A 23,885-nucleotide genomic window follows, 5' to 3' on the forward strand; every position below is an offset into this window, starting at 1 on the left:
AAAAAAAAGAAAAGAAAAGAAAAGAAAAGACACATCACAAAGTGAACATCCACAAGGAGAAGCAATAGGACTGTCAAAGGCATTCGACCCAGAGCGACTCCATTTTGAGTGAGGACTAGGAAAATGAGGCTGGGCTGCATTCCCAGAAAAGTAGGTACTCCTAACCTCTAGATGTTTACGGTTAAGGGAACAAATTAATAATGTTTACTAAAACAGACCCAGACTTGGGAGTGTCCAAAAATCTTGGTATCTAGAGAATAAAGGCATTCCTAATTTTGCTTTAAAAATAATATAGATTCTTGAAAAATACAGTAATTAAGAAATTAATTCTTTTTCACAAACCCTTGTAGCAGAGCACATCTCCCCAGAATCTATTTTTAGCCTATATATACGCAAGCATTGTGCCTAGGGTGCATGCATTCCTCCTCTTACTTTCAGGAACGTCCTACTGTCTATGGAGTAGCTCTTCTTTCACAACTTTACTTTTTTTTTTTTTTTTTTTTGAGACGGAGTGTCGCTCTGTCGCCCAGGCTGGAGTGCAGTGGCCGGATCTCAGCTCACTGCAAGCTCCGCCTCCCGGGTTCGGGCCATTCTCCTGTCTCAGCCTCCTGAGTAGCTGGGACTACAGGCGCCCGCCACCTCGCCCGGCTAGTTTTTTGTATTTTTTAGTAGAGACGGGGTTTCACCGTGTTAGCCAGGATGGTCTCGATCTCCTGACCTAGTGATCCGCCCGTCTCGGCCTCCCAAAGTGCTGGGATTACAGGCTTGAGCCACCGCGCCCGGCCACAACTTTACTTTTTTAACACACTTGATTTTACTTTGCACTGCGGACTCGCCCTGAATTCTTTCTTGCGCGAGATCCCAGAACCCTCTCCCTTGGGGTCTGAATCGGATCCCTTTCCTGTAACAGGACCCGCGCTCCGAGACTCCCCACTTCCAGCCGCTACCCCCAAAATCTTTTTTATGAACAAACCCCTAAGTCGTCCTGACTGATGCGTGTGCGTTTTAGGCACCGCGGAGCAGAGGGTAAAGCGGAACAGCCACGGGCCTCCTCCCGCGCAAGCTCCCGGGAAGAGCAGGCCCGGCCCGCGGAGACGTGCACGGCCCCCAGCGAACGATCCCCAGCCCCACAATCCGCCGTGCCTCGGGGTCCGCCCGTGCTCCCTACCCATGACTGAGGCCTCTGGTTGCCCGCACCCTAGCGGGTATAGCAGCCCAGAGCAACACCGCCCCCACCAGCCCCAACTGAGCGCTCCCATTGGCCAGACGCCAGCGGGTGGAGGCTCCCATTGGCCATCGGCCATAATGCTTCCATTGGTCGAAGGCCAGGCCGGCAGAGGCCCCCATTGGCCGAGAGCTGTGGCTCGCCGCACAACCTACTGGGAGTTGTAGTCGCCGCGTCGCCGGTGCGGCCGCCATTGTCCGGCGTTCGCCGAGTCGGGTGGTCCCCTTTGGCTGAAGTGCCTCTCTGGTCTGGGGATCACCTCAGGCGCTGTCCTTCACTGGGCGATCCATCATGGACCCTGAGGACGAAGGGGCAGCGGGGGTGATGTCTGTGGGGCCGCCGGCGACCCGGCTTCAGGTAACAATAACAACAATAACGACGGCCGCGGGCTCTGGGCAAGCGTCTGCCGCTGAGACTGACCCTTTCACCTCGCGGCGCGATGAGGGCGGCACCGCTGTTAAGCCCTTGACACGTGGGGAAACTGAGGCGCGGGTCGGGGCGTGGTGACCAGCCTGGCGGGTCAGAGGGGGGACCGGGGTTCCAACCAGGCGCCAGGCCCCCGAATGCGCATGCTCCACGCGGCCGTGTCCTCCCCAGGGCTGGGGTCGGTCATTCCCGAGAGAATCCGGCAGGCCCAGCTCCCGCGTTCGGCTCCGCCCCTCGACACCCTTACCCGTTCCAGGAAGGTCTGTCCTCGTGTTGACGGATAACAGTAACTGTAGCGTTGGCCGGGTGCCCAGGTGGCACGAATCATCGAATAGAGATGCTTTAACGCGTGGAGTCAGCCGACACCCACCGGGACCCCAGCACCGCGGAACCCCTGCCCTGGGGCTTGGGCAAGACCTCTTGGGGGCAACGATGGGTCACCACGCACTGAGTTTGATGAGAGTGACTACCAGGGTCGTCCCCTGCGAGACTGTGGGAGAGCTGCAGTGCAGGGCAGCCAGTGCTTGCAGGGCCATCTGGCCAGGAGAGCTCCACTTTCTAGACAAAGTGGCTGCTGCCTGTGTTCTCCATAAAGTGCTGCCTCGCCTGGCAGGAAACAACAATAATTATACTTCCTCAAGCTCTGCAACTTTGAAATTATGTACTTTTTTTTTTTTTTTTTTTTTGTCGTTGGTTTGTTCATGGGGATTTGCATTATTTCAGATTTGGTACACAAAGTGAGACTTGATAATCTTAGGTTGCAGGTTTTCAGATGTGTGTTACTTCAAATTTGCATGAAATGCTACCACATTTTAGTTTGTTCTTGCTGTGGATGAGGGACACGGAATGAGCAGTAAGAAAGGCTTGAGAGAAAGTGTATTAGTCACCTGTTGCTGTGTAACTCAAAACTTTGTGACCTGGAACAACAATAAAGATCTCACAGGTTCCGACAATTAGGAGTACTGGAATGACCTAGCTGGTGGTTCTGGTCCAGGCCCATGAAATTACAGTGAAGATGTCAGCATAGCTGTGGTCACCTGAGACTTAATTGAGGCTGGAGGATCCACCTCCAAGATGGCTCACTCACATGTCTGTTGATGGGAGACCTCAGTCGTTCTCCATGTAGGCCTCTCTTTGGAACTGCTGGGGATCCTTTCAACATGGCATCTGGCTTCCCACAGAACAAGCGATCCAGGAGAGGGCAAGGTAGAAACTGTAACACCTTCCATGACCTGAATTCAGAATTCACACTCCTGTCACTTCCACAGTGTCTTACTGGTTACAAAGTCAACCTTGTTCAGTGTTGGAGGGGACCACACCAGGGCTGGAGGTCATTGGCAGAGGTGGTGGGGGAGCATCTTGGAGATTGTCCATCACAGGAGACAAGGACCAGAATGGAGAGCTCCAAGGTCCAGTGTTTTATCTGGTTATCTGTATCTGCTGTAACAATTCACTAGAAATTTTGTGGCTCAGAACAACATTTGTCCTTATGGTTCTGGAGGTCAGAAGTCTGAAATTGGTTTTCTGGGCTGGAATCAAAGTATGAGCAGAGTTACCCTCCCTACCAAGGCTCTGTGAGAGCTACAGACCTTCTATTCCTTGCCTCATGGCCCTTTGCCCGTCTTCAAAGCCAGCAGTGTAGCATATTGCTTCAGTGATCATATTGCTTTATGTCTTCTATAGTCACAGCTCCCTCTGTCTACCTCTCAAAAAGACACTTGTGATTGCAATTAGGGCCCACCTGGATAATCCAGGATAATTTTTCTGTTTGAAAATCCTAATCACATCTGCACAGTTCCTTTTACTATATATAGTAATATTCACAGGTTCTAGGAACTAGGACCTGGATATCCTTGGAGGCCATTATATATCTCAGTCTACCATACTAGGCTGAGAGGAGCCATCCAGTATCCAGTGATGAGAAGGAGCCACTCACGTGTTTTAAGCAGGACTGGCATAGGGTTGAAAAAAACCCACTCATGCATTAGGGGCTGGTGGAAAGGGAGATACTGACAGCTCAACTGAGGCAGTGGGGAAAAGAGAGGAGTGGTTAGGGCCCAGTGGCCAGGTGTTGGCTGATACTGGGGTGGCCTGGGCAGCAGAAGAATGTGTAAAGGAGAAACATCTGAGCACAGCCCCACCCCTTCAGGCTCCAGAAGTGCAAGACAAGAGGGATCTGATGTGGGGCAGAAAGAACATCATGAGACAGCAAGGAGTGGGCTTCTGCTAGAATTCCAAGAAGGAGGCCAAGAGGAGGCATGAAGGACTTGTATGATACTACGGAGAACTCTCATGGCTTGGACAGACCAGTACTCAGTGGACCTGGTATCTAGGCTGTCACCAGTGACTCTTGCAGAATGGGTGATGATGGGAGGTGGGGGCAGGAGGCATGGGAAGCACGTATCAAAATTGGTGGACATTCTTGTTTGTTTGTTTGTTTTTTGAGACGGAGTCTCACTCTGTCGCCCAGGCTGGAGTGCAGTGGCGCGATCTCGGCTCACTGCAAGCTCCGCCTCCCGGGTTCACGCCTTTCTCCTGCCTCAGCCTCCCGAGTAGCTGGGACTACAGGTGCCCGCTACCACGCCCGGCTAGTTTTTTGTATTTTTTTTAGTAGAGACGGGGTTTCACCATGTTAGCCAGGATGGTCTCGATCTCCTGACCTCGTGATCCACCCGCCTCGGCCTCCCAAAGTGCTGGGATTACAGGCTTGAGCCACCGCGCCCGGCCTGAATTGGTGGACATTCTGAGTGGAGGAAAGTGAAGACACAGAGACGGGAGCAGAGACCTCAGTTCCCAACCAAAGGCATCTTTCTGTATGTTTCCTATCAGAGCCACCTGCTACCTGTACTAACATTTCTTTCGTGTTTTTTAATCTACTCACGTTTTTGTTTTTTTTTGGAGACGGAGTCTCGCTCTGCCGCCCAGGCTGGAGTGCAGTGACTGGATCTCAGCTCACTGCAAGCTCCGCCTCCCGGGTTCACGCCATTCTCCTGCCTCAGCCTCCCGAGTAGCTGGGACTATAGGCGCCCGCCACCTCGCCCGGCTAGTTTTTCGTATTTTTCAGTAGAGACGGGGTTTCACCGTGTTAGCCAGGATGGTCTCGATCTCCTGACCTCGCGATCCGCCCGTCTCGGCCTCCCAAAGTGCTGGGATTACAGGCTTGGGCCACCGCGCCCGGCCTCACGTTTTTCTTAAAAGGAAATGTCCTTTTAAAATTGAAGTATTTGGGGCCTGGTGCAGTGGCTCATGCCTGTAATCCCAGCACTTTGAGAGGCCGCAGCAGATGGATCACTTCAGGTTAGGAGTTCAAGACCAACCTGGCCAACATGGTGCAACCCCATCTCTACTAAAAGTACAAAAATTACCTGGGTTTGGTGGCACATGCCTGTAATCCCAGTTACTTGGGAAGCTGAGGTGGGAGAATCACGTGAACCTGGGAGATGGAGGTCGCAGTGAACCAAGATTGCACCTACTGCACTGCAGCCTGGTCAACAGAGTGAGGCCCTGTCTCAAAAAATAAAAAAATTGAAGTATTTGGTGTGTGTGGTTTTGTTTTGTTTTGTTTTTTAACCTAGCAGCAACACTGATGGTTTGTGGTTTTGATTTTTCATTTCCCTGATGACTAATGATGTTGACCATCTTTTCATGTACTTATTTGCCATTTGTGTATCTTCTTTTATATATTCTTCAAATAACTATACAGATTCTTTGCCTGTTTTAACTGGGTTTTCTTTTTATTACGGAGTTGTATGTGTTCATTACATACTCTAGATACAAGTCTCTTATCAGAAATGTGATTTCCAATTATTATCTCCCATTCTGTGAGTTGTCTTTTCACTTTCTTGCTAATGTCCTTTGAACTACAAAAGTTTTTGTTTTGATTACATTTTGTTGCTTATGCTTTTTGTTTCATATCTGAGAATCCCTTGCCAAATCCAAGGTAACAAAGATTTATCTCTGTTTTCCTCTAAGAGTTTTATAGTTTTAGCTCTTACTTTTTATTTTATTTTATTTTTATTTATTTATTTATTTATTTTTGAGACAGAGTCTCGCTGTGTCGCCCAGGCTGGAGTGCAATGGCACGATCTCGGCTCACTGCAACCTCTGCCTCCTGGGTTCAAGCAATTCTCCTGCCTCAGCCTCCTGAGTAGCTGGGACTACAGGCGCACGCTGCCACGCCCAGCTACTTTTTCATATTTTAGTAGAGATGGGGTTTCACCATGTTACCCAGGCTAGTCGCGAACTCCTGAGCTCCAGCAATCCGCCCGCCTCAGCCTCCCAAAGTGCTGGGATTACAGGCGTGAGCCCCCGTGCCCAACCTCTTACATTTATGGCTTTGTTTTTATTTTATTTTATTTTATTTCTCTTTTTGTTTGTTTGTTTGTTTGTTTGGGACAGGATGTCACTCTGGTTGCTTAGGCTGGAGTGCAGTGGCATGATCTTGGCTGGCTGCAACCTCTACCTCCCAGACTCAAGCACTCCTCCTACATCAGCCTCCCAAGTAGCTGGGACTACAGGCAGCCTGGCTAATTTTTTTCTATTCTTTTTTTTTTTTTTTGTAGAGGCAGGGTTTTACCATGTTGCCCAGGCCGGTCTTGATCTCCTGGACTCAAGTGATCTGCCTGGCTCAGCCTCACAAAGTGCTGGGATTATAGTCATGAGCCGCTCTGCCCAGCCAGCCTGATTTGTTTTGAGTTAATTTTTATATATAGTATAAGGTAGAAGTCTGTGTTGGTTTGAATGTGTCCCCCAAATTTCATGTGTTGATAGTATTTGAAGGTGGTGACCTTTGGGAGAAATTTAGGATTAGAAAAGGTTATCAGGATGGGACTCCCTTGATGGGACTAGTGGCTTTAGAAGGAGAGAGAGACCTGAGCTGGCACAGTCTTACCCTCTCACCATGTGATGCCCTCCGCCATCTTATGACACAACAAGAAGGCCCTCACTGGATGCCAGTACCATGATATTAGACTTCCTAGCCTTCAGAACTGTAAGAAGTAAACTTTTTTTTTTTTTTTTTTTAGTCAGAGTCTCACTCTGTCGCCCAGACTGGTGTGCAGTGATGCGATCTTGGCTCACTGCACGCTCTACCTCCTGGGTTCACGCCATTCTCCTGCCTCAGCCTCCCGTGTAGCTGGTACTACAGGCGCCCGCCACCACACCTGGCTAATTTTTTGTATTTTTAGTAGAAACAGGGTTTCATCGTATTAGCCAGGATGGTCTTGATTTCCTGACCTCGTGATCTGCCTGCCTTGGCCTCCCAAAGTGCTGGGATTACAGGCGTGAGCCACCACGCCCAGCCCAGAAATCAACTTCCTTTATCTAAGTTATTGAAAGAGAGAGAGAACAAAACTTTCTTTATAAATTACCTCGTCTTTAGGAGGAGAAGGTGGGAGGATCACTTGAGGTCATGAGTTCGAGACCAGCCTGGCCAACCAACACGGAGAAACCCTGTCTCTACTAAAAAGTACAAAAATTAGCTGGATTTGGTGGTATGTGCCTGTAGTCCCAGCTACTCAGGAGGCTGAGCCAGGAGAATGAACTGAATCCAGGAGGCAGAGGTTGCAGTGAGCCAAGATTGTGCCACTGCACTCCAGCCCGATTGACAGAGTAAGACTCCATCTCGAGGAAAAAAAACAAAACAAAAAAAATTATCCAGTCTGTGATAATTGGTTACAGCAACAGAAAATATGCTGAGACAGGGACTATCTTTACTCTTTTCCATGTGGCTATCCAGATGTCCCGTAGGAAGTGTTTGTAAACCACTTAATCATTATACAGCCCCCAAGGGGTGATGCTTTGTTGATATGGAAACTGGGAAGCAAAGATGCTTCTTGAGGACGAAGTGACTGAGCCAAGACTCTGATCCAGAAATATCTGGCTTTCAAGCATGGCTGCAGAAGGGCTTTGTTTATGGGACACATTTTAGGTAATGTTGCATCAACTTATAAAAGTCAGAATTCTTCACATAAAGGCCACGTGCAGCAGCTCACGCCTGTAATCCCAGCACTTTGGGAGGCTGAGGCAGATGGATCACTTGAGGCTAGGGGTTTGAGACCACCCTGGCCAACATGGTAAAATCTCATCTTTACTAAAAACACAAAAATTAGCTGGGCGTGGTGATGCGCTCCTGTAGTCCCAGCTATTAGGGAGGCTGGGGCAGGAGAATCACTTGAACCCGGGAGGCAGAGGTTGCAGTAAGCGGAGGTGTGGCACCACTGCACTCCAGCCTGCGTGACAGAGCGAGACTCTACCTCAAAAAGAAAAATAATTTTTCACATAAAAATCTGACCTAATTTTCAGCTTCTCTTTAGAGATGAGCAGTTCTGACAAAGGGGCCTGTATTTTCCCATACTCAGTCAGTTCTGAGTCCCGGCTGTTCCTTCAGACAAGGTCCATGCTGCCTCTCACCTCCAGTCCCACCACTCACAGGTGAGTGTGGGTTCTGAAACTGGCCCACTTCTGTCATGTGAGCCTGCTTTGCCCTGAAAGCAGGTGAATTTCTGACCCCAGCCTCATGTCCTTCTCTTTTCAGGAAGGATGGTGAACCTCCCTTTGGACGTTTTTTTTTTGAGGTGGAGTCTCGCTCTGTCGCCTCAGCTAGAGTGCAGTGGTGCAATCTTGGCTCACTGCAAGCTCTGCCTCCTGGACTCAAGTGATTCTCCTGCCTCACCTTCCCAAGTAGCCGGGATTACGCATGTGCCACCACGCCCAGCCAATTTCACTTTGTATCTAAGTGTTAGTGAGTGTATTAGTTAGCTGCTGTGTAACACACTATCCTAAAACAGTATCTGTTTTACTTAAAACCTGCAAATTGGTGGTTTAGGCCACGCTCTGCTGGTACCCTCATCTGTCTTGACGATGTAGGTCAGCTCTGCTTGGCGTTGGTTTGGTGTGTCCTCTCACATGTCCTCACTGTACAGCCCACACCTATGTGTAGTGGCCTAATAGGTGCCCAGTGAAACCTGACTCCCATCATTCATAACGTGCAGTCTCTCGTGACACGGGCCTGCCTGTTTTCTCCTTTTCCATTCTTCCTCTGCCAGAAAGCACTGATGGAGATAGTCCAGCTGATTGAGAATGTGTGTGATGTTTCAGGAACCAGTGACCTTCCGGGATGTGGCTGTGGACTTTACCCAGGAGGAATGGGGGCAGCTGGACCCTACCCAGAGGATCCTCTACCGTGACGTGATGCTGGAGACCTTTGGGCACCTGCTCTCCATAGGTAAGACCGGCTTCGCGAGGTGCGACAGCTGATTCTCCCCGGGTTATAAGTCCTGGGGCCTCTGGTGTGAGGACCTGACCTTGGGTCCTCACTCCCTGTGGGAAGTGCATGAAGAGGGAGGTCTGCCCTTTTCCATCACAATGCAGAGCTTCACCGACTTTGCCGTGTTGTGAGGTGCCCACATGTCCTCTCAGTCGGGAGTCTGGTCTGGAGCCCGGGCTTGTTTCTGTCCCGAGCAGCCCCTCGCCTCCTGTGTTTTTCCCCATTTCCAGGTCCTGAGCTTCCGAAGCCTGAAGTCATCTCCCAGCTGGAGCAAGGGACCGAGCTATGGGCGGCCGAGAGAGGAACCATCCAGGGCTGCCATCCAGGTGAGAACCCCCTCTGTGGGAGCAGCTAATGGGAGCAGCCCGGCAGGTCACTGGAGACGCACTTCATGGAAAGAGTGGTGGTTGGTGGTCCTGAAGACCACCCCATTCACTAGGAGTACACAGGACTCAGCATCAAGTCACGCTGACAGCTCTCAGTATAGTGAGACCAACAAAGGGGAAAGGCGCATGGGGATAAGTCAGAGGAAGCCAGGCATGAGCCTCCAGGGTCCCCTCACTGTGGAGTCACTCAGGATGTGCCAGGCTCCCCAGCACTCGGGTATGACACCTCATGAGACATGAACTCTACCAGGGAATCTCGTCAGAGACTCAGTGCTAGGAGTTTTGACTGAGGCTGTCACATAGACACTCTCTGCCTAGCACAGACCAAGGTTCCAGGCTACCAGGAGAAAGCCAGTGTTTAGAATAAACCACATAGTGTGTGCACTCTCATCAGTTAGGGTGGTGGGAACCATCCCCAAATCCAAATTCTCAGTTGCAGCCAAGGGCTAACCTTGTGAACAGGCTTCTCCTAAGAATGCTGGTCTCAGGCCTGCCCTGTTAAATCTTTTCTGCACAGTGCTCCATAGCCTTCTCACCTGAGCTCCCCATCTTCTAAGCTCAGAGGTCATCACCTCTGCTCCAGTGCTGAGAATCCCACCCCTTCCTCCCTCTCAGCTTCATCTTCCTTTCTAGGTTCCAGGTCATTCCCTCTCTCACCATCCTTCTCAGCTTGTCCTTTCTGTGGGATCGTTTCTAATGTGTGAACCTGCTCTTCATCTTCTCTATTTCATTCTTGCATGTCCAGATTCTTTGTGTTTTGTGTTTTGTTTTGTTTTTAAGACAGGGTCTCCCTCTGTCACCTAGGCTGGAGTGCAGTGGCGTAATCATGGTTCACTGCAGCCTTGACCTCCGTAGTTCAAGTGATCTTCCCACCTCACCCTCCCGAGTAGCTGGGATTACAGGTGTGCACCACCATGTCCTGGTAATTTTTGTATTCTAAGTAGAGATGGGGTTTTACCATGTTGCCCAGGCTGGGCTCGAACTCCTGGGCTCAAGCAATCCACCTACTTTGGCCTCCCAAAGTGCTGGGACTACAGGCATGAGCCACCGCGCCTGGCCCATTTCAAGATTCTTAATCACAGCTACAATATTCCTTTTGCCACATAAGGTTCCAGGGATTGGGATGGGGACATCTTTGAGGGGCCATTATTCAGCATACCACATGATTAAAGAGAGTGTAAATTTTTAAATTATTTTTAAGGAAGAGAAGCCTAGTCAATAGAAGAAGACCCCGTCTCTACAAAAAAATTTTAAAGTTATCTGGCATGGTGGTGTGTGCCTGTAGACGTAACTACTTATGAGGCTGAGTGGGGAGGATCACTTAAGCCCAGGAGTTCAAGGCTACAGTGAGCTACGATGGCACCACTGCACTCCAGGCTGAGCAACAGAGCATTAAAAAAATAAAGGAAAAGAGGCCGGGCATGGTGGCTTACGCCTGTAATGCCAGAATTTTGGGAGGCCAAGGCAGGTGGTTCGCTTGAGTCCAAGAGTTCAAGACCAGCCTGGGCAACCTGGCAAAACCACATCTCTACAAAAAATGCGAAAAAATTAGCTGGGTGTGGTGTTGCATGCCTGTGGTCTCAGCTGTTCAGGAGGCTGAGCCCAGGAGGTAGAGGTTGCAGTGAGCTGAGATCATGCCGCTGCACTTCAGTCTGGGCAACAGAGCAAGACCTTGCCTCAAAAATAAAATAATGGTAAAGAATCCCTGTCCAGGCAGCTCCCACTCCCAGTGCACTCACAGGGGTTTGTGGGCTCAGGGATGGCTGAGCGATCTCAAGCCCCTCCTTGGCCCCTGTCACTCATCTGGCATCATTCCTTACTGGTTCCCTCTTGTGGTTGCTCAGCTTCCCCTGCTGCAGGTCACCTCCTGGCTGACTGCAGTCCCAGCTCTTCTCCCATTTCCTCTCTTCATCAGCTGCTCACCCTCTCTCCAGAGACTCCGTGGCTTCCCAAGTGCCAGGCTCAGTGAGTCGTTCTGGGCAGCCGGGAGTCAGGCTGGAGTTGGAGCCTGTCTCAATCTCAGCGCTCTTTGCTGTTCCTGGCCAGGCCAGTTCACCCCACTAGTGTTCTCAAGTCCGCCTCCTCCGGATGCTCTTCTGCACTCTCCCAGCAGGCAGCGTTAGTCTTGGCCAGGGTCACAGTGTTGTGTTCAGTCTCCGTGTTTCGTCCATGTTGTCTCTCAGCCAGTCTCCTGGCTCACGAGCCTGTGCTGTGGATGTTCCTGAGGACCTGCCATGTGCTGCTGTTTGTGCTGTGGATGCAGCAAAGAATGACAGGAAAGGCTGAGCCCTCACTCAGCATCTGGGAGATGGAAGTCTGAGAGATGGATGCCAGTGCCAGGCCGTGATGAGGCTGTAAAGGAAAAGGCACCTGGGGAGGGCGAGGTGGGGCACTCATGCCCCAGGACTGGCAGGGAGGCCGCTCTGAGAAAGTGACTCAAGCTGGGGCACAGGGAGCAAGGTGGGCAGATGTCTGGGGATGAGGGTTCTTGGCAGAGGGAGCAGCAGGTGCCCAGGGCCCCAGGAGGGAGTATGGGGGATGCATTGGAGGGATGTGAGGAACCATGTGGCGCAGAGTGGGCTTGGGGCAAGAGTCAGGAGGTAAGGCCAGCCAGGGCATGGTGGAGAAGGGCACAGGGTCATATCCACCCTCAGAAGTGACTGCAGAGTGAATAGAGGAGTGACCAGGACTGGCTTGCAGTGGGGAAGAGGGTGGGTCTGTTTGGTTTTGCATAATAGCTTTATCGAGATACAATTCACATACCGTAAGTTCACCTATTAAAGTGTACCATTCAGTGGTTTTGAGTATATTCTCAGATTGTGTGCATCTATACTATCTAATTCCAGAACATGTCATCACCATCTTAGCTTGGGGTACCATGACAAAATACCACTGCCTGGGTGTCCTATACAGCAGACATTTATTTCTCACAGTTCCGTAGGCTGGAATTCTAAGAGCACAGTGCCAGCTGATTCAGGCCCTAGTAAGGGCCCCTTCCTCGATTGCAGAAGGCCGCCTTCTCTCTGTGCCCTCATATGGCAGAGAGAGGAAGCAAGCCCTGTGGTATTTCTTCTTATAAGGTCACTAATCTCATTCTTAAAGGCCCCACCCTCATGACCTAATCACCCCCCAAAGGCCTCATCTCCAAATACCCTCACATTGGGGATTAGGGTTTCAACACAGGAATTTTGCTATTGACATTCAGTCCATAGCAGTCACCCAAAAGTCACCCATTAGAAGTCACTCTCTGTCTTTCCCATCCGCTGCCAACCAGTAACCTACCTTCTGTCTCTGCGGATTTTCCTGTTCTAGACATTCCATATGAATGGAATCTTCTAATTCGTGACCTTTGTATCTGGCTTCTTTCACTCAGCATAATGTTTTCCAGCTTATCCATGTTGTAGCATATGTCACTACTTTGTTCTTTTTTGTGGCTGAATAATGTCCCATTGTGTGGATAGACCATGTTTTGCTTATCCATTTGTTGAGGGGCATTTGGGTTGTTTCCATTTTTGCCTGTTAATTAACAGTGCTGCTGTGAACATAGTGTATAAATTTTTGTGTGAAGTGACTTGTATTTTAGAAGAAACCTCTGGGTGCTCTGTAGAGAGTCAATTTTTTTTTTTTTTTTTTTTTTTGAGACAGAGTCTCGCTTGGTCGCCCAGGCGGGAGTGCAGTGGTGTGGTCTTGGCTCACTGCAAACTTCGCCTCCTGGGTTCAAGCGATTCTCGTGCCTTAGGTTCCTGAGTGGCTGGGACTACAGGTGTGCACCACCATGCCCAAATAATTTTTGTATTTTTAGTAGAGACAGGGTTGGCCAGGCTGGTTTTGAACTCCTGACCTCAAGTGATCCTCCCGCCTCGGCCCCCCAAAGTGCTAGGATTACAGGCATGAGCCACCGGACCTAGCCAGAGAGTCATATTTGGGGGCCAGAGGTGACTGAGCAGGAAGCCTGGCACCTGGCCAGCTTCAGCTGCTCCAGCATCTGTCCTGTTGTCAAGCTCTCGTTCATTCATTCCCTTGAAACGTTCCTTCAGCATTCACTGAGACAGATATTTTTGAGCTTCTACTACTTGTCATTTCTAGGCACTGGCTGTGAACATTCTAGTGTGGTGAGGTGGACCCGGAATGAATGAACACATGACGTGTATTTTGGTCAGGACGAGAGCAGATGAGAGGGCTTGAGAGGGCTTGGGGAAAGCAGGGGAGCCTGGCTTATAACAGAGTCCCTGTCCTAATCCCCAGAACTGGTTATCTCGGATACTGGGTGAGCAAGAGGGTCAGAATCAGAAAAGGAGATGTGACAACAGAAGCAGAGGTGAGTGAGAGAGATCTGAAGATGCTGTACTCGGCTCCAGAGGTGACGGAAAGGGCCAGGAATGCAGACGGCCTCTAGGAATGGGAAGATGCAAGGATTTTCCCCAGAACCTCCCGTGGAGAAACCAGCCCTGCCAACACCTTGATTGTAGGACTTCTGCATCCCAGAACTATGAGATAAGAAGTGTGTTTTAAGTTACAGCAGTGAACAGGGAACTCATACCTTCACTTCATTGCCAGTGCATGACCCACAGCAGGTGCCCAATAAATGTTTGTTGAATGAGCAAAGCCGTATTTGATGTTAAAGTAAGAAGAGAATCGGGGACTTGCCAGGGCAGCTGGTTAGGACCCCAGTTCAATATCAGGCCTATGGTGTTGGAGGCCTGTCCCCCTTCCTTTGTTTTCTCCCAACAGCTCAGAGATCTCTGGGTTTTCTTTCAGGCTGGGAGCCTCCATCTGAAAGCCAAGCATCACGCAAGGAAGAGGGCCTTCCTGAAGAGGAGCCATCCCGTGTCACAGGAAGGGAAGGATTCCCGACAGGTGCTCCTTATCCCACCACGTTAGGGAAAGACGGGGAGTGTCAGAGCCAGGGTCTGGCACTCAAGGAGCAGAGTAACTTGAAGCAGTTGGAATTTGGCCTCAAGGAAGCACCAGTTCAAGATCAAGGCTACAAAACTCTCAGACTCGGGGAAAACTGCGTCCTGAGTTCAAGCCCACATCCATTCCCGGAGATCTCTAGAGGAGAGTATTTCTATACTGACGACTCACAGGTTACAGACTCAGAACACAACTCCAGCTTAGTCAATCAGCAGACAGGCTCCCCAGGAAAACAGCCCGGTGAAAACAGTGACTGTCACAGAGCTTCCAGTCAGGCCATTCCAGTTACGGAGCTCACAAAAAACCAGGCGCAGGACAAACCCTACAAATGTACCGACTGTGGGAAGTCGTTTAACCATAACGCACACCTCACTGTGCACAAGAGGATTCATACGGGAGAAAGACCTTATATGTGCAAGGAGTGCGGGAAAGCCTTCAGCCAGAACTCCTCCCTCGTTCAGCACGAGCGTATCCACACTGGAGACAAGCCCTACAAGTGCGCCGAATGTGGGAAGTCTTTCTGCCATAGTACACACCTTACCGTCCACCGGAGGATTCACACTGGGGAGAAGCCCTATGAGTGTCAGGACTGTGGGCGGGCCTTCAACCAGAACTCCTCCCTGGGTCGGCACAAGAGAACACACACTGGGGAGAAGCCGTACACCTGCAGCGTGTGCGGGAAATCCTTCTCTCGGACCACTTGCCTTTTCCTGCACCTGAGAACTCACACCGAGGAGAGGCCCTACGAGTGTAACCACTGCGGGAAGGGCTTCAGGCACAGCTCTTCCCTGGCCCAGCACCAGCGGAAGCACGCAGGGGAGAAGCCTTTTGAGTGCCGCCAGAGGCTGATCTTTGAGCAGACGCCAGCTCTCACGAAGCATGAATGGACAGAAGCCCTGGGCTGTGACCCACCTTTGAGTCAAGATGAGAGGACTCATCAGAGCGACAGGCCCTTCAAATGTAATCAGTGTGGGAAGTGTTTCATTCAGAGCTCTCACCTCATCCGGCACCAGATAACTCACACCAGAGAGGAGCAGCCTCATGGGCGAAACCGGCGGCGTGAACAGTCCTCGAGCAGGAACTCACGCCTAGTTCAGCATGAACACTCGAACTCCAGAAAGAGCTCTGCAGGCGGAGCAAAGGCAGGGCAGCCGGAAAGCAGAGCCCTGGCTTTGTTCGACATCCAAAAAATCATGCAAGAGAAAAACCCCGTGCACGTTATTGGAGTGGAAGAGCCTGCTGTGGGCGCTTCCATGTTATTTGACATCAGAGAATCCACATAGGAGAGAAACTTTGCTGATGACTTTTAACCACAGGTACAAAAATGTGGTAAGTCCACATAGCGTATTCATGAAAAGAGGGGCTGGGGGTAGAAATGTCATTGGTGACTTCTGACTTTCTGAGGAAATGACACTTCCCAAGCACCCAAGGTTGGTTGGTCCAAATCTGTCAAACTCAGTGCCCTCTTTGGCGACATCTTTTGTGACATTCCTTCCATTACAGCACAGTGAGTTCACAGGTAATATAACCTACCCACCTGTGTAATGTCAAGAAATCAGTATGCAACCCCATTTTGTAAAGGATCATTAAAATGAAAGTAATTTATGGTAGAGTAAATTGTAGAGTAACGTGTACTGACTTGGTGCACTATTTCTCCTTGTCACTGTGGGCCCAATTTTGCCAGGAGACCTAGGACAATAGCCTGTTGCTTGTGGACTGGTAGAGGGTATGATGTTGACCATGGCAATACTGTGAGGGGCCTTCCCACATGGAACGTGACCTTCCAAAGTAGTAACCAACTCCTGGAAACGTTTTTAACAACACAATGTGCTATTATTGCATTTCTGGGAAATTCTGGGTAAATTCCAGGCATGCAGCAATTAGCTTGTGCTTATGTGTGAAGTCAAGTTAGGTTCTCAGTTCATACCCTGAAAACTGCTTATTCCACATCTGTTGATGTGGTCCACTGGGGGCAGTTCTGTTCCTCACCATCTTTGCAGCATGCATGGCTCCTGCCCACATTTCAGCCACACCCCCAACCCACTTACATGACTAGCCCCCATGAAATTTCACAGCATTCCCTGCAGGGGAGTGTCACAGCTCCTCTTGAAAAACATCTGGTGTTGCTCTGAGCCAGAGGTTCTTTTTTTTTGTTTTTTTCTTTGAGATGGAGTCTTGCTCTGTCACCCAGGCTGGAGTGCAGTGGCGCAATCTTGACTCACCACAACCTCCGCCTCCCAGGTTAAAGCAATTCTCCCGCCTTAGTCCCCTGAGTAGCTGGGATTACAGGCACCCGCCACCACAGCCAGCTAATTTTTGTATTTTTAGTAGAGATGGGGTTTCACCATGTTGGCCAGGCTGGTCTCAAACTCCTGACCTCATGATCCGCCCACCTCGGCCTCCCAAAGTGCTGGGATTACAGGCATGAGCTACCACGCCCAGCTGAGCCAGAGGTTCTTAACTGGTGGTGCTCTTGCCTCCAGGGCACATTTGGTGACATCTAGAGACATTTTTGGTTGCTGTGCCTGGAGGAAGGGTGCCACTGTCATGTAGCGGGTAGAAGCCAGGGATGCTGCTCAACATCCTATTGTGCCTGGGACGGCTCCTCAACAAAGGATTCTCTAGCTCCAAATGTCAGTAGTGCCAAGGTAGAGAAGCCACCTGGGTATAAACCCAGCCCAGAAATGCAGCTGACATTTTTAAAACTTCAAGCTGGGTGTAGTGGCTCACGCTTGTAATCCCAGCACTCTGGGAGGCTGAGGAGGGCAGATCACTTGAGGTCAGGAGTTTGAGACTAGCTTGGACCCGTGGTGAAACCCTATCTCTACTAAAAATACAAAGGTTAGCCAAGTGTGGTGGCGCGTGCCTGTAATTCTAGCTACCTGGGGGAGGCTGAGGCACAAGACTCGCTTGAACCCAGGAGGCAGAGGTTTCAGTGAGCCGAGATCGCACCACTGCACTCCAGCCTGGGTGACAGAGCAAGACTCTGTCTCAAAAAAAACCAAAAAACTTCAAATTGATTGATCAGGGCTGGACTAGAAATCATATAAGGTTGATTTTAACAAATGGTGTCATTAGCTAGTTTATACATGATGTATTTTTAGTACATCCTTTACTGTTTTGCAGCATTCATAACTGATGTGAAATAAGGAAGATAATCCATTATTGTTACTATTAGTATTTTTTTTTTTGAGACAGGGTCTCACTCTTTTGCCCAGGCTGGAGTCAGTGGTATAATCACTGGTCACTTGCAACCTTGACCTCCTGGGCTCAAGTGATCCTCCCACCCCAGCCTCCCAAGTAGCTGAGACCACAGGCATGCGCCACCATTCCTAATTTTTTTTTTTATTTTTTGCAGAGACAGGGTCTCACTGTGTTGCCGAGGTTGGTCTCGAACCTTAGCGTCCCAAAGTGTTGGGATTATAGGCATGAGCCACTGTGCCCAGCCACTTATTTTTCTGAATAACCTTTAAGGATTTATTGTGGACATTTTCAAACATGAGTAGTATGTTTTTGCTGGTACACCCACCTACCTCCCCCACACTCTCCTGCCCTGGATATATATATAACGATGTTCCTCCACTGGGACAAAACCATTTCACAATCATACTAAGCTGTCATTTTGCATTTTTGCTGTGCCCTGATAGTGTGAAAGCCATGGCGGGTAAAACTGCCGAGCCTGAGTTCAAAGCAGGGCAGTAGCCCTGAGGGTGTTCATATTCTTCTCCACTGGGCATTGCAGTAAATAAAAAAGAATTTCACTTAATTTCTTTTTTTTTTTTTTTTGAGATGGAGTCTCACTCTGTTGCCCAGGCTGGAGTGCAGTGGCGCGATCTTGGCTCACTGCAGCCTCTACCTCGCGGGTTCACGGCATTCTCTTGCCTCAGCCTCCTGCGTAGTTGGACTACAGGCGCCCACTACCATGCCTGGCTAATTTTTTGTATTCTTAGTAGAGGCGGGGTTTCACCGTGTTAGCCAGGATGGTCTTGATCTCCTGACCTCATGATCTGCCCACTTTGGCCTCCCAAAGTGCTGGGATTACAGGTGTGAACCACCGCACTTGGCCTTCTTTTTCTTTTTGAGATGGAGTGTTGCTTTGTCGCCCAGTCTAGAGTGCAGTGGCACAATCTTGGCTCACTGCAACCTCCACCTCCCGGGTTCAAGCAGTTCTTTTGCTTCAGCCCTCTGAGTAGCTGGGATTACAGGTGCGCACTACCACGCCTGGCTAATTGTTGTATTTTTAGTAGAGATGGAGTTTTACCATGTTGGCCATGCTGGTCTCAAACTTGTGACCTCAAGTGATCTGCCCGCCTCAGTCTCCCAAAATGCTGGGATTACAGGCGTGAGCCACCACGCCTGGCCTACTTTCACTGACTTTCTGTGATGAAACAGGAAAAATTAATTTTGTTAAATCTCAACTAGAACTATATTGTCATTATCACATTAAACATATATCAAATATCTAGTGTTCAAATGTTCTGGGTTGCCTCATAAATTTTGTTTTGTTTTCTATTTGTTTCACGGTAATCATAATCTTTTTTTTTTTTTTTTTTTGAGACGGAGTCTTGCTCTGTCGCCCAGGCTGGGGTGCAGTGGCCGGATCTCAGCTCACTGCAAGCTCCACCTCCCGGGTTTACGCCATTCTCCTGCCTCAGCCTCCTGAGTAGCTGGGACTACAGGCACCCGCCACCTCGCCCGGCTAGTTTTTTTTTTTTTTTATTTTTTTTAGTAGAGATGGGGTTTCACCGTGTTAGCCAGGATGGTCTCGATCTCCTGACCTCGTGATCCACCCGTCTCGGCCTCCCAAAGTGCTGGGATTACAGGCTTGAGCCACCGCGCCCGGCCACGGTAATCATAATCTAAACAAGATCCACACAGTGCATTTGGTTGGAATTTTTCTTTTTTTTTTTTAAATAGAGACTTGCTGTGTCATGCGGTTCACTGCAACCTCCCAGGTTCAAGCGATTCTCCTGCCTCAGCCGCCCCTGTAGCTGGTACTACAGGCGTGCACCACCACACACAGCAAATTTCTTGTTTGTAGAGATGGGGTTTTCCTACATTGCCTAGGCCAGTTTCAAACTCCTGGGCTCAAGCGATCCTCCCACCTTGGCCATCCAGAGTGCTAGGATTACAGATGTGAGCCACTGCACCCTGCCAAACAGCAATTTGAATAACCGTGCTGGAATGTTTGAGCATTGGAACTCATTAGCATCAGAACTTCCCATGTCCATTCTTGCTTTTTGGATGCTGGGAGTGTGACAACTCAGCTATTCAATCAAAGCAGAGCTAGCTTCCAGGATGCCAGAGCCAGCTTTGTGGTTCATCTTTAGAGGTTCAACAGGACACTGTGGATGGCCCAGGTTCGTTTCTCTGCACTTACCTTTTTGGGGTTGTCCTCAAAACATTGCCCGTGTCAGCGCTCACTTTTCACAGCAACTCTGGCCTCCTACCTTGACCTGCGCCACTTCTATCTCCTTAGATAACCTTCCATTCGCATAGCTAAATGCTGCGTCCTCAGACACTGCCACAATAATTGTTCTGTGAGTTAGTACCATTTTACAGATAGTCAAAATTAGGCACAGGACAAAAGTTAGTAGTAACTAGAATAAAAGTAACCAGCCCAAGCTAGGAAGTCGTGGAGTTAGAATTTGATGTCAGCACCCAGCTGACCATGGCTTAAACAGATTAGGCTTTGTTCAAAGGCTGTCTTTTCAGTGGCTCAGCTGTGTAATAGCCAATGTTTTCTGCAGTTCTCTCAACCTTTCCATCGTGATCACGGGGAGACTACTATGGCTCCAGCCCTTGCATCCACAGTGAAGACTGAAAGAAGGGAATGGGCAGGCCAACACTTATCTCTGATGATGTTTAAAGGAAAAACATTCCCAGAAGCCTGCAGCACATGGCCCCCTAAGTCTCACTGGCCACGGATGGGTCAGGGGGCCACCCCTAATAACAGCGGGGCTTAGAAACCTCGTATTTACCTTGCTAACCTCTGTGGTGGAGACAGGTAGGAGAGAAGTCTTGGGAAGTGGATGATGGAGGCAGCTAGCCGTATCTGCTGCTTTTCTCCTTCAAGCTCTTGGGAGAATTGCTTGTGCTCCCCATTCCCTTGGTGGCAGCTCACACCTCAGACCCGCTGTCCGCCCCTACTGCTTCACAGAACCCACTGCAACCACTGTCCAGGGCACCACCTCTGGTGTCGTCTCTCTTCATCCCCAGGACTGTGAAGCCTGCTAACCTCTTTGCAAAGCTCCATCTCCTTGCATTGTGGGGTTCCTTCCAACTCCTCAGGGACTTCTCAACCTCCCGTCACCCCTCCTAAACGTTGGGGTCCCTGGGGTCTTGTCCCAGGGTCCACCTGGTGCTCAACGCCCTCCCCAGGTGTCATCCACATCCCTAGCTTTGTGCTGCTCACTCCCGAATCAGTCTGGTGCTTCTGAGATTTGGGCTTCGGACCCAGACAACTGCTGTGTGCTGCTGGGCAGCTCCCCGAGGTGTGCCGAAAGCTCCCCAGACCCAGCCCACCCCAAACAAAACTCATTTTCCACCCAGACTAGTCTCTGCTTCCCTGATCCCTTTCCTGGAGGCTGTTTCCACTCGCCAACCCTTCATGGAAGCCAGAAAATCAGTCATCAGTCTTCTTGACCTCTCCCCTTCCCCACTCCGTGGAGTTAGAGGTCCTGTTGATTTTGCCATGTAAACATTTCAGATTTGCTTACTTCATTTCATCCCCACCACCACCAACAGTGCAGGACGGCCCTAAGAGGAGAAGCAACGTGCTACCAAGCAGCCCAGCCAGAACGTGAACCAAACAGTCTGGTACCAAAACCCTATTCGTGATCATTCCTCCTTTCTGCTCCACCAGCAGTTTGGGGCACAGGCTTGGGAATCCAGACAGGAAAGCCCCTACCCTCTGAAGCAGTGGGACCAACAGTGACAGCATGGTTCTAGACAGCTGTGGAAGTCAGGCCTGTGATTGCCTCATTCCCTCCACCTTGGCCCCCAAAACGGCCAGTCCTGAAGGGGTCACAGTTGATACTTCTCTGAGAGGGCATGGGGTTGGCTGAGGTTATAGCAGCCTCACTGAGTGGTAAGCTGGGATTAAGCAATCAACCGGAACTCAGCGAGCCTTGAGTTCTCAAAGCGGGTGTGGGAGAGTTCTTATACATCTTCTGTGGAGGGCAGTTTATCAGTCTCTAAATTACAAATACATAAACCCTTTGTCTCACCAAACCTGCTGGGAATGAATCCTACATATATATTTATATGTGTGCAGGCTACATGGTTTTCATTATGCTATTGATTTTAAAAGTAAAAATTTAGAAACAACCTCCTTGTCCACCATGGGGAACTGGCTAAGTCATTTATGGTGGAATAGTGATCATATTCTTAAAAATGAAGACTCTTTATATACAGCTTGAATATTCCTTATCGAAATGCTTGGGACCAGAAGTGTTTCAGATCTTTGCATATTTTCTGTTTCTCATTTAAGTTCACATTTTCTAAACATGATATTCCTACTGATTTCCTTGTAGATATTTTGAAACAGAGAAGAAACTCCTCTGTGGAAATTACTGTTAACTAGGGAAAAGACATGTTTTTTTCTGTTTGTAAAAGTAATGTGAGTTCTTTGTAGCAAAACTTGGAAAATGCATAAAAGTAAAAATATATATATATGAAAACTTGTGTAAAATTCCTTATACTTTAGCCATCCATAGATGGTCCTTACCATTAGGATTTTACTAATTTTCGTTGCAATTTTTCTTAAAATATACATGTGTGTCTACACATACATATAGTGTACACTAAATTTTACATACACACAGAGGAATATATATGTGTATAGTTATCTTGTGTTTAGAAATTTGGAATCCCTTCTAGTTCTCTTGTAACATATGCTTACTATATTTTGATTATTTTCTCTATGAATTTCATGTAGCTTTTTAAATTAACTTTCAGGAGGATTGTAATAATGTGCTCTCCACCCAGTATTTTACCAGCCTGGAGTTTTCTCAGAGGGGGCATTGGAGGGGTTCTTACACATTTCCAGTGGGAATGTGAATTGATACAACTTCTGTGGAGGGCAGTTTATCAGCCACTATGTAAATTACAAATACATAAACCCTTTGTCTAAGCAAACCTGCTGGTAATGAATCCTACACATGCATTTGTATGTGTGCAGACTGTTTGTACATGGTTTTCATTATGCTATTAATTTTAAAAGTCAGAATTTGGAACCAACCCTCCGTGTCCACCATGGGGAACTGGCTAAGTCATTTACGGTGGAATGGAGATCATAGCCTTAAAAATGAAAACTCTTTATATACAAGTTGAGTATCCCTTATCCAAACTGCTCGGGACCAGAAGTGTTTCAGATTTCAGATTTTTGAATTAGGGATCCTCAAACTATGCTAATGTGAGAAAGAGCTCCAAGATAGTTAAGTAGATAAAAGCAAGATGTCAAACTGTAGAGTATGTTTCCATTTATTTAAAGAAGAAACAGGCTGGGCGGGGTGGCTCATGCCTGTAATCCCAGCACTTTGGGAGGCTGAGGCAGGTGGATCACCTGAGGTCAGGAGTTCAAGACCAGCCTGACCACCATGGTGAAACCCCATCTCTACTAAAAATACAAAAGGCAGGTGTGGTGGTGCACACTTGTAATCCCAGCTACTCAGTAGGCTGAGGCAGGAGAATCGCTTGAACCTGGGAGGTGGAGGTTGCAGTGAGCCAATATTGTGCCATTGCACTCCAGCTTGGGCAACAAGAGCGAAACTCCATCTCATTCATAAATAAATAAATAAATAAATAAGAAACATTTGTTTATATGTACACACAATCTCTGAAAGGGTAAAACTGTCAAGCATAGTGGTTGGCCAGGAGAATTGGGAGGAGAGTGATGAGGAATAATTTTCATTCTTTATCCTTCTATATTTTTGGAATTTTTGAAACATGTAAAATTATTACCAGTTCAAAAAATAAATTTAAACAAAAATCTTAACTCTTTCAAATTAAAGTAAGTTTGATAATTTCTTTCATTGTTTACTGTCTGCGTCCCCCACACAATCTTCACATGAGCAGAGACTGTGTGTCTTGGTCATATTCATACTTGTTCTATATATACTCGTGTATGTGTGTGTGTTCAGTTGACAGAAACAGTTGAGTGTAAAACAGCTTTAACTCAACAATACCAAAGATGTAAGATAAAGGTCCCTGGAAGGTGGCTGTAGCGCACACATACATTTCCAAGTTACTTTTTAAAATTTCCTGTATCAGTGAGCCCCAATTATGAGAGCCCCCTACATACAAGTTGTAGGCAACAGCCAAGTCCATTTCCAGTGTTATTTGCATGTCCTCCAAGGTATTCAGGTTGTTTCTGCAATGGGTAACTGGAAAGAAATCTCCATCCAGTCTGAAAAAGCAGTCTCCCGTAGGTCTCTTGTAAGGAAATCAACATGGACATCTTCCAGAATGCACTGTACAACATGGTAGCCACTAGTCATGTATAGCTATTTAGATGTATATATGGTTTTTTAAAATTTTATTTAATTTTTTTTATTTCATTTATAGCAACAGGGACTCACTATGTTGCCCAGGCTGGTCTTGAATTGCTGAGCTTAAGTGGTTCTCCCACTGTGGCCTCCCAAAGGGTTGGGATGACAGGCGTGAG

The 23,885-nt window shown here is 48.6% G+C and overlaps 3 protein-coding genes across 4 annotated transcripts in view; 2 read left to right on the forward strand and 1 right to left on the reverse strand.

The window, feature by feature from the left end:
• The window catches only part of ERVK3-1 (endogenous retrovirus group K3 member 1), a 226,536-nt gene that overhangs the window by 191,766 nt on the left and 10,885 nt on the right, over positions 1–23,885 (forward strand). The window lies entirely within an intron of this gene.
• The window catches only part of ZSCAN18 (zinc finger and SCAN domain containing 18), a 407,087-nt gene that overhangs the window by 189,463 nt on the left and 193,739 nt on the right, over positions 1–23,885 (reverse strand). The gene's annotated exons all lie outside the window — the stretch shown is intronic.
• ZNF8 (zinc finger protein 8) lies at positions 1,385–23,248 on the forward strand. Its single transcript, XM_050768633.1, has 4 exons — positions 1,385–1,582; positions 8,750–8,876; positions 9,149–9,244; positions 14,063–23,248. Exons 1-4 carry the CDS (start codon positions 1,517–1,519, stop codon positions 15,499–15,501), a joined length of 1,728 nt encoding a protein of 575 aa, XP_050624590.1. The 5' UTR covers positions 1,385–1,516; the 3' UTR covers positions 15,502–23,248.

This window comes from Macaca thibetana, chromosome 19 (assembly GCF_024542745.1).
Source record: "Macaca thibetana thibetana isolate TM-01 chromosome 19, ASM2454274v1, whole genome shotgun sequence".
NCBI classification, from domain to species: domain Eukaryota; kingdom Metazoa; phylum Chordata; class Mammalia; order Primates; family Cercopithecidae; genus Macaca; species Macaca thibetana.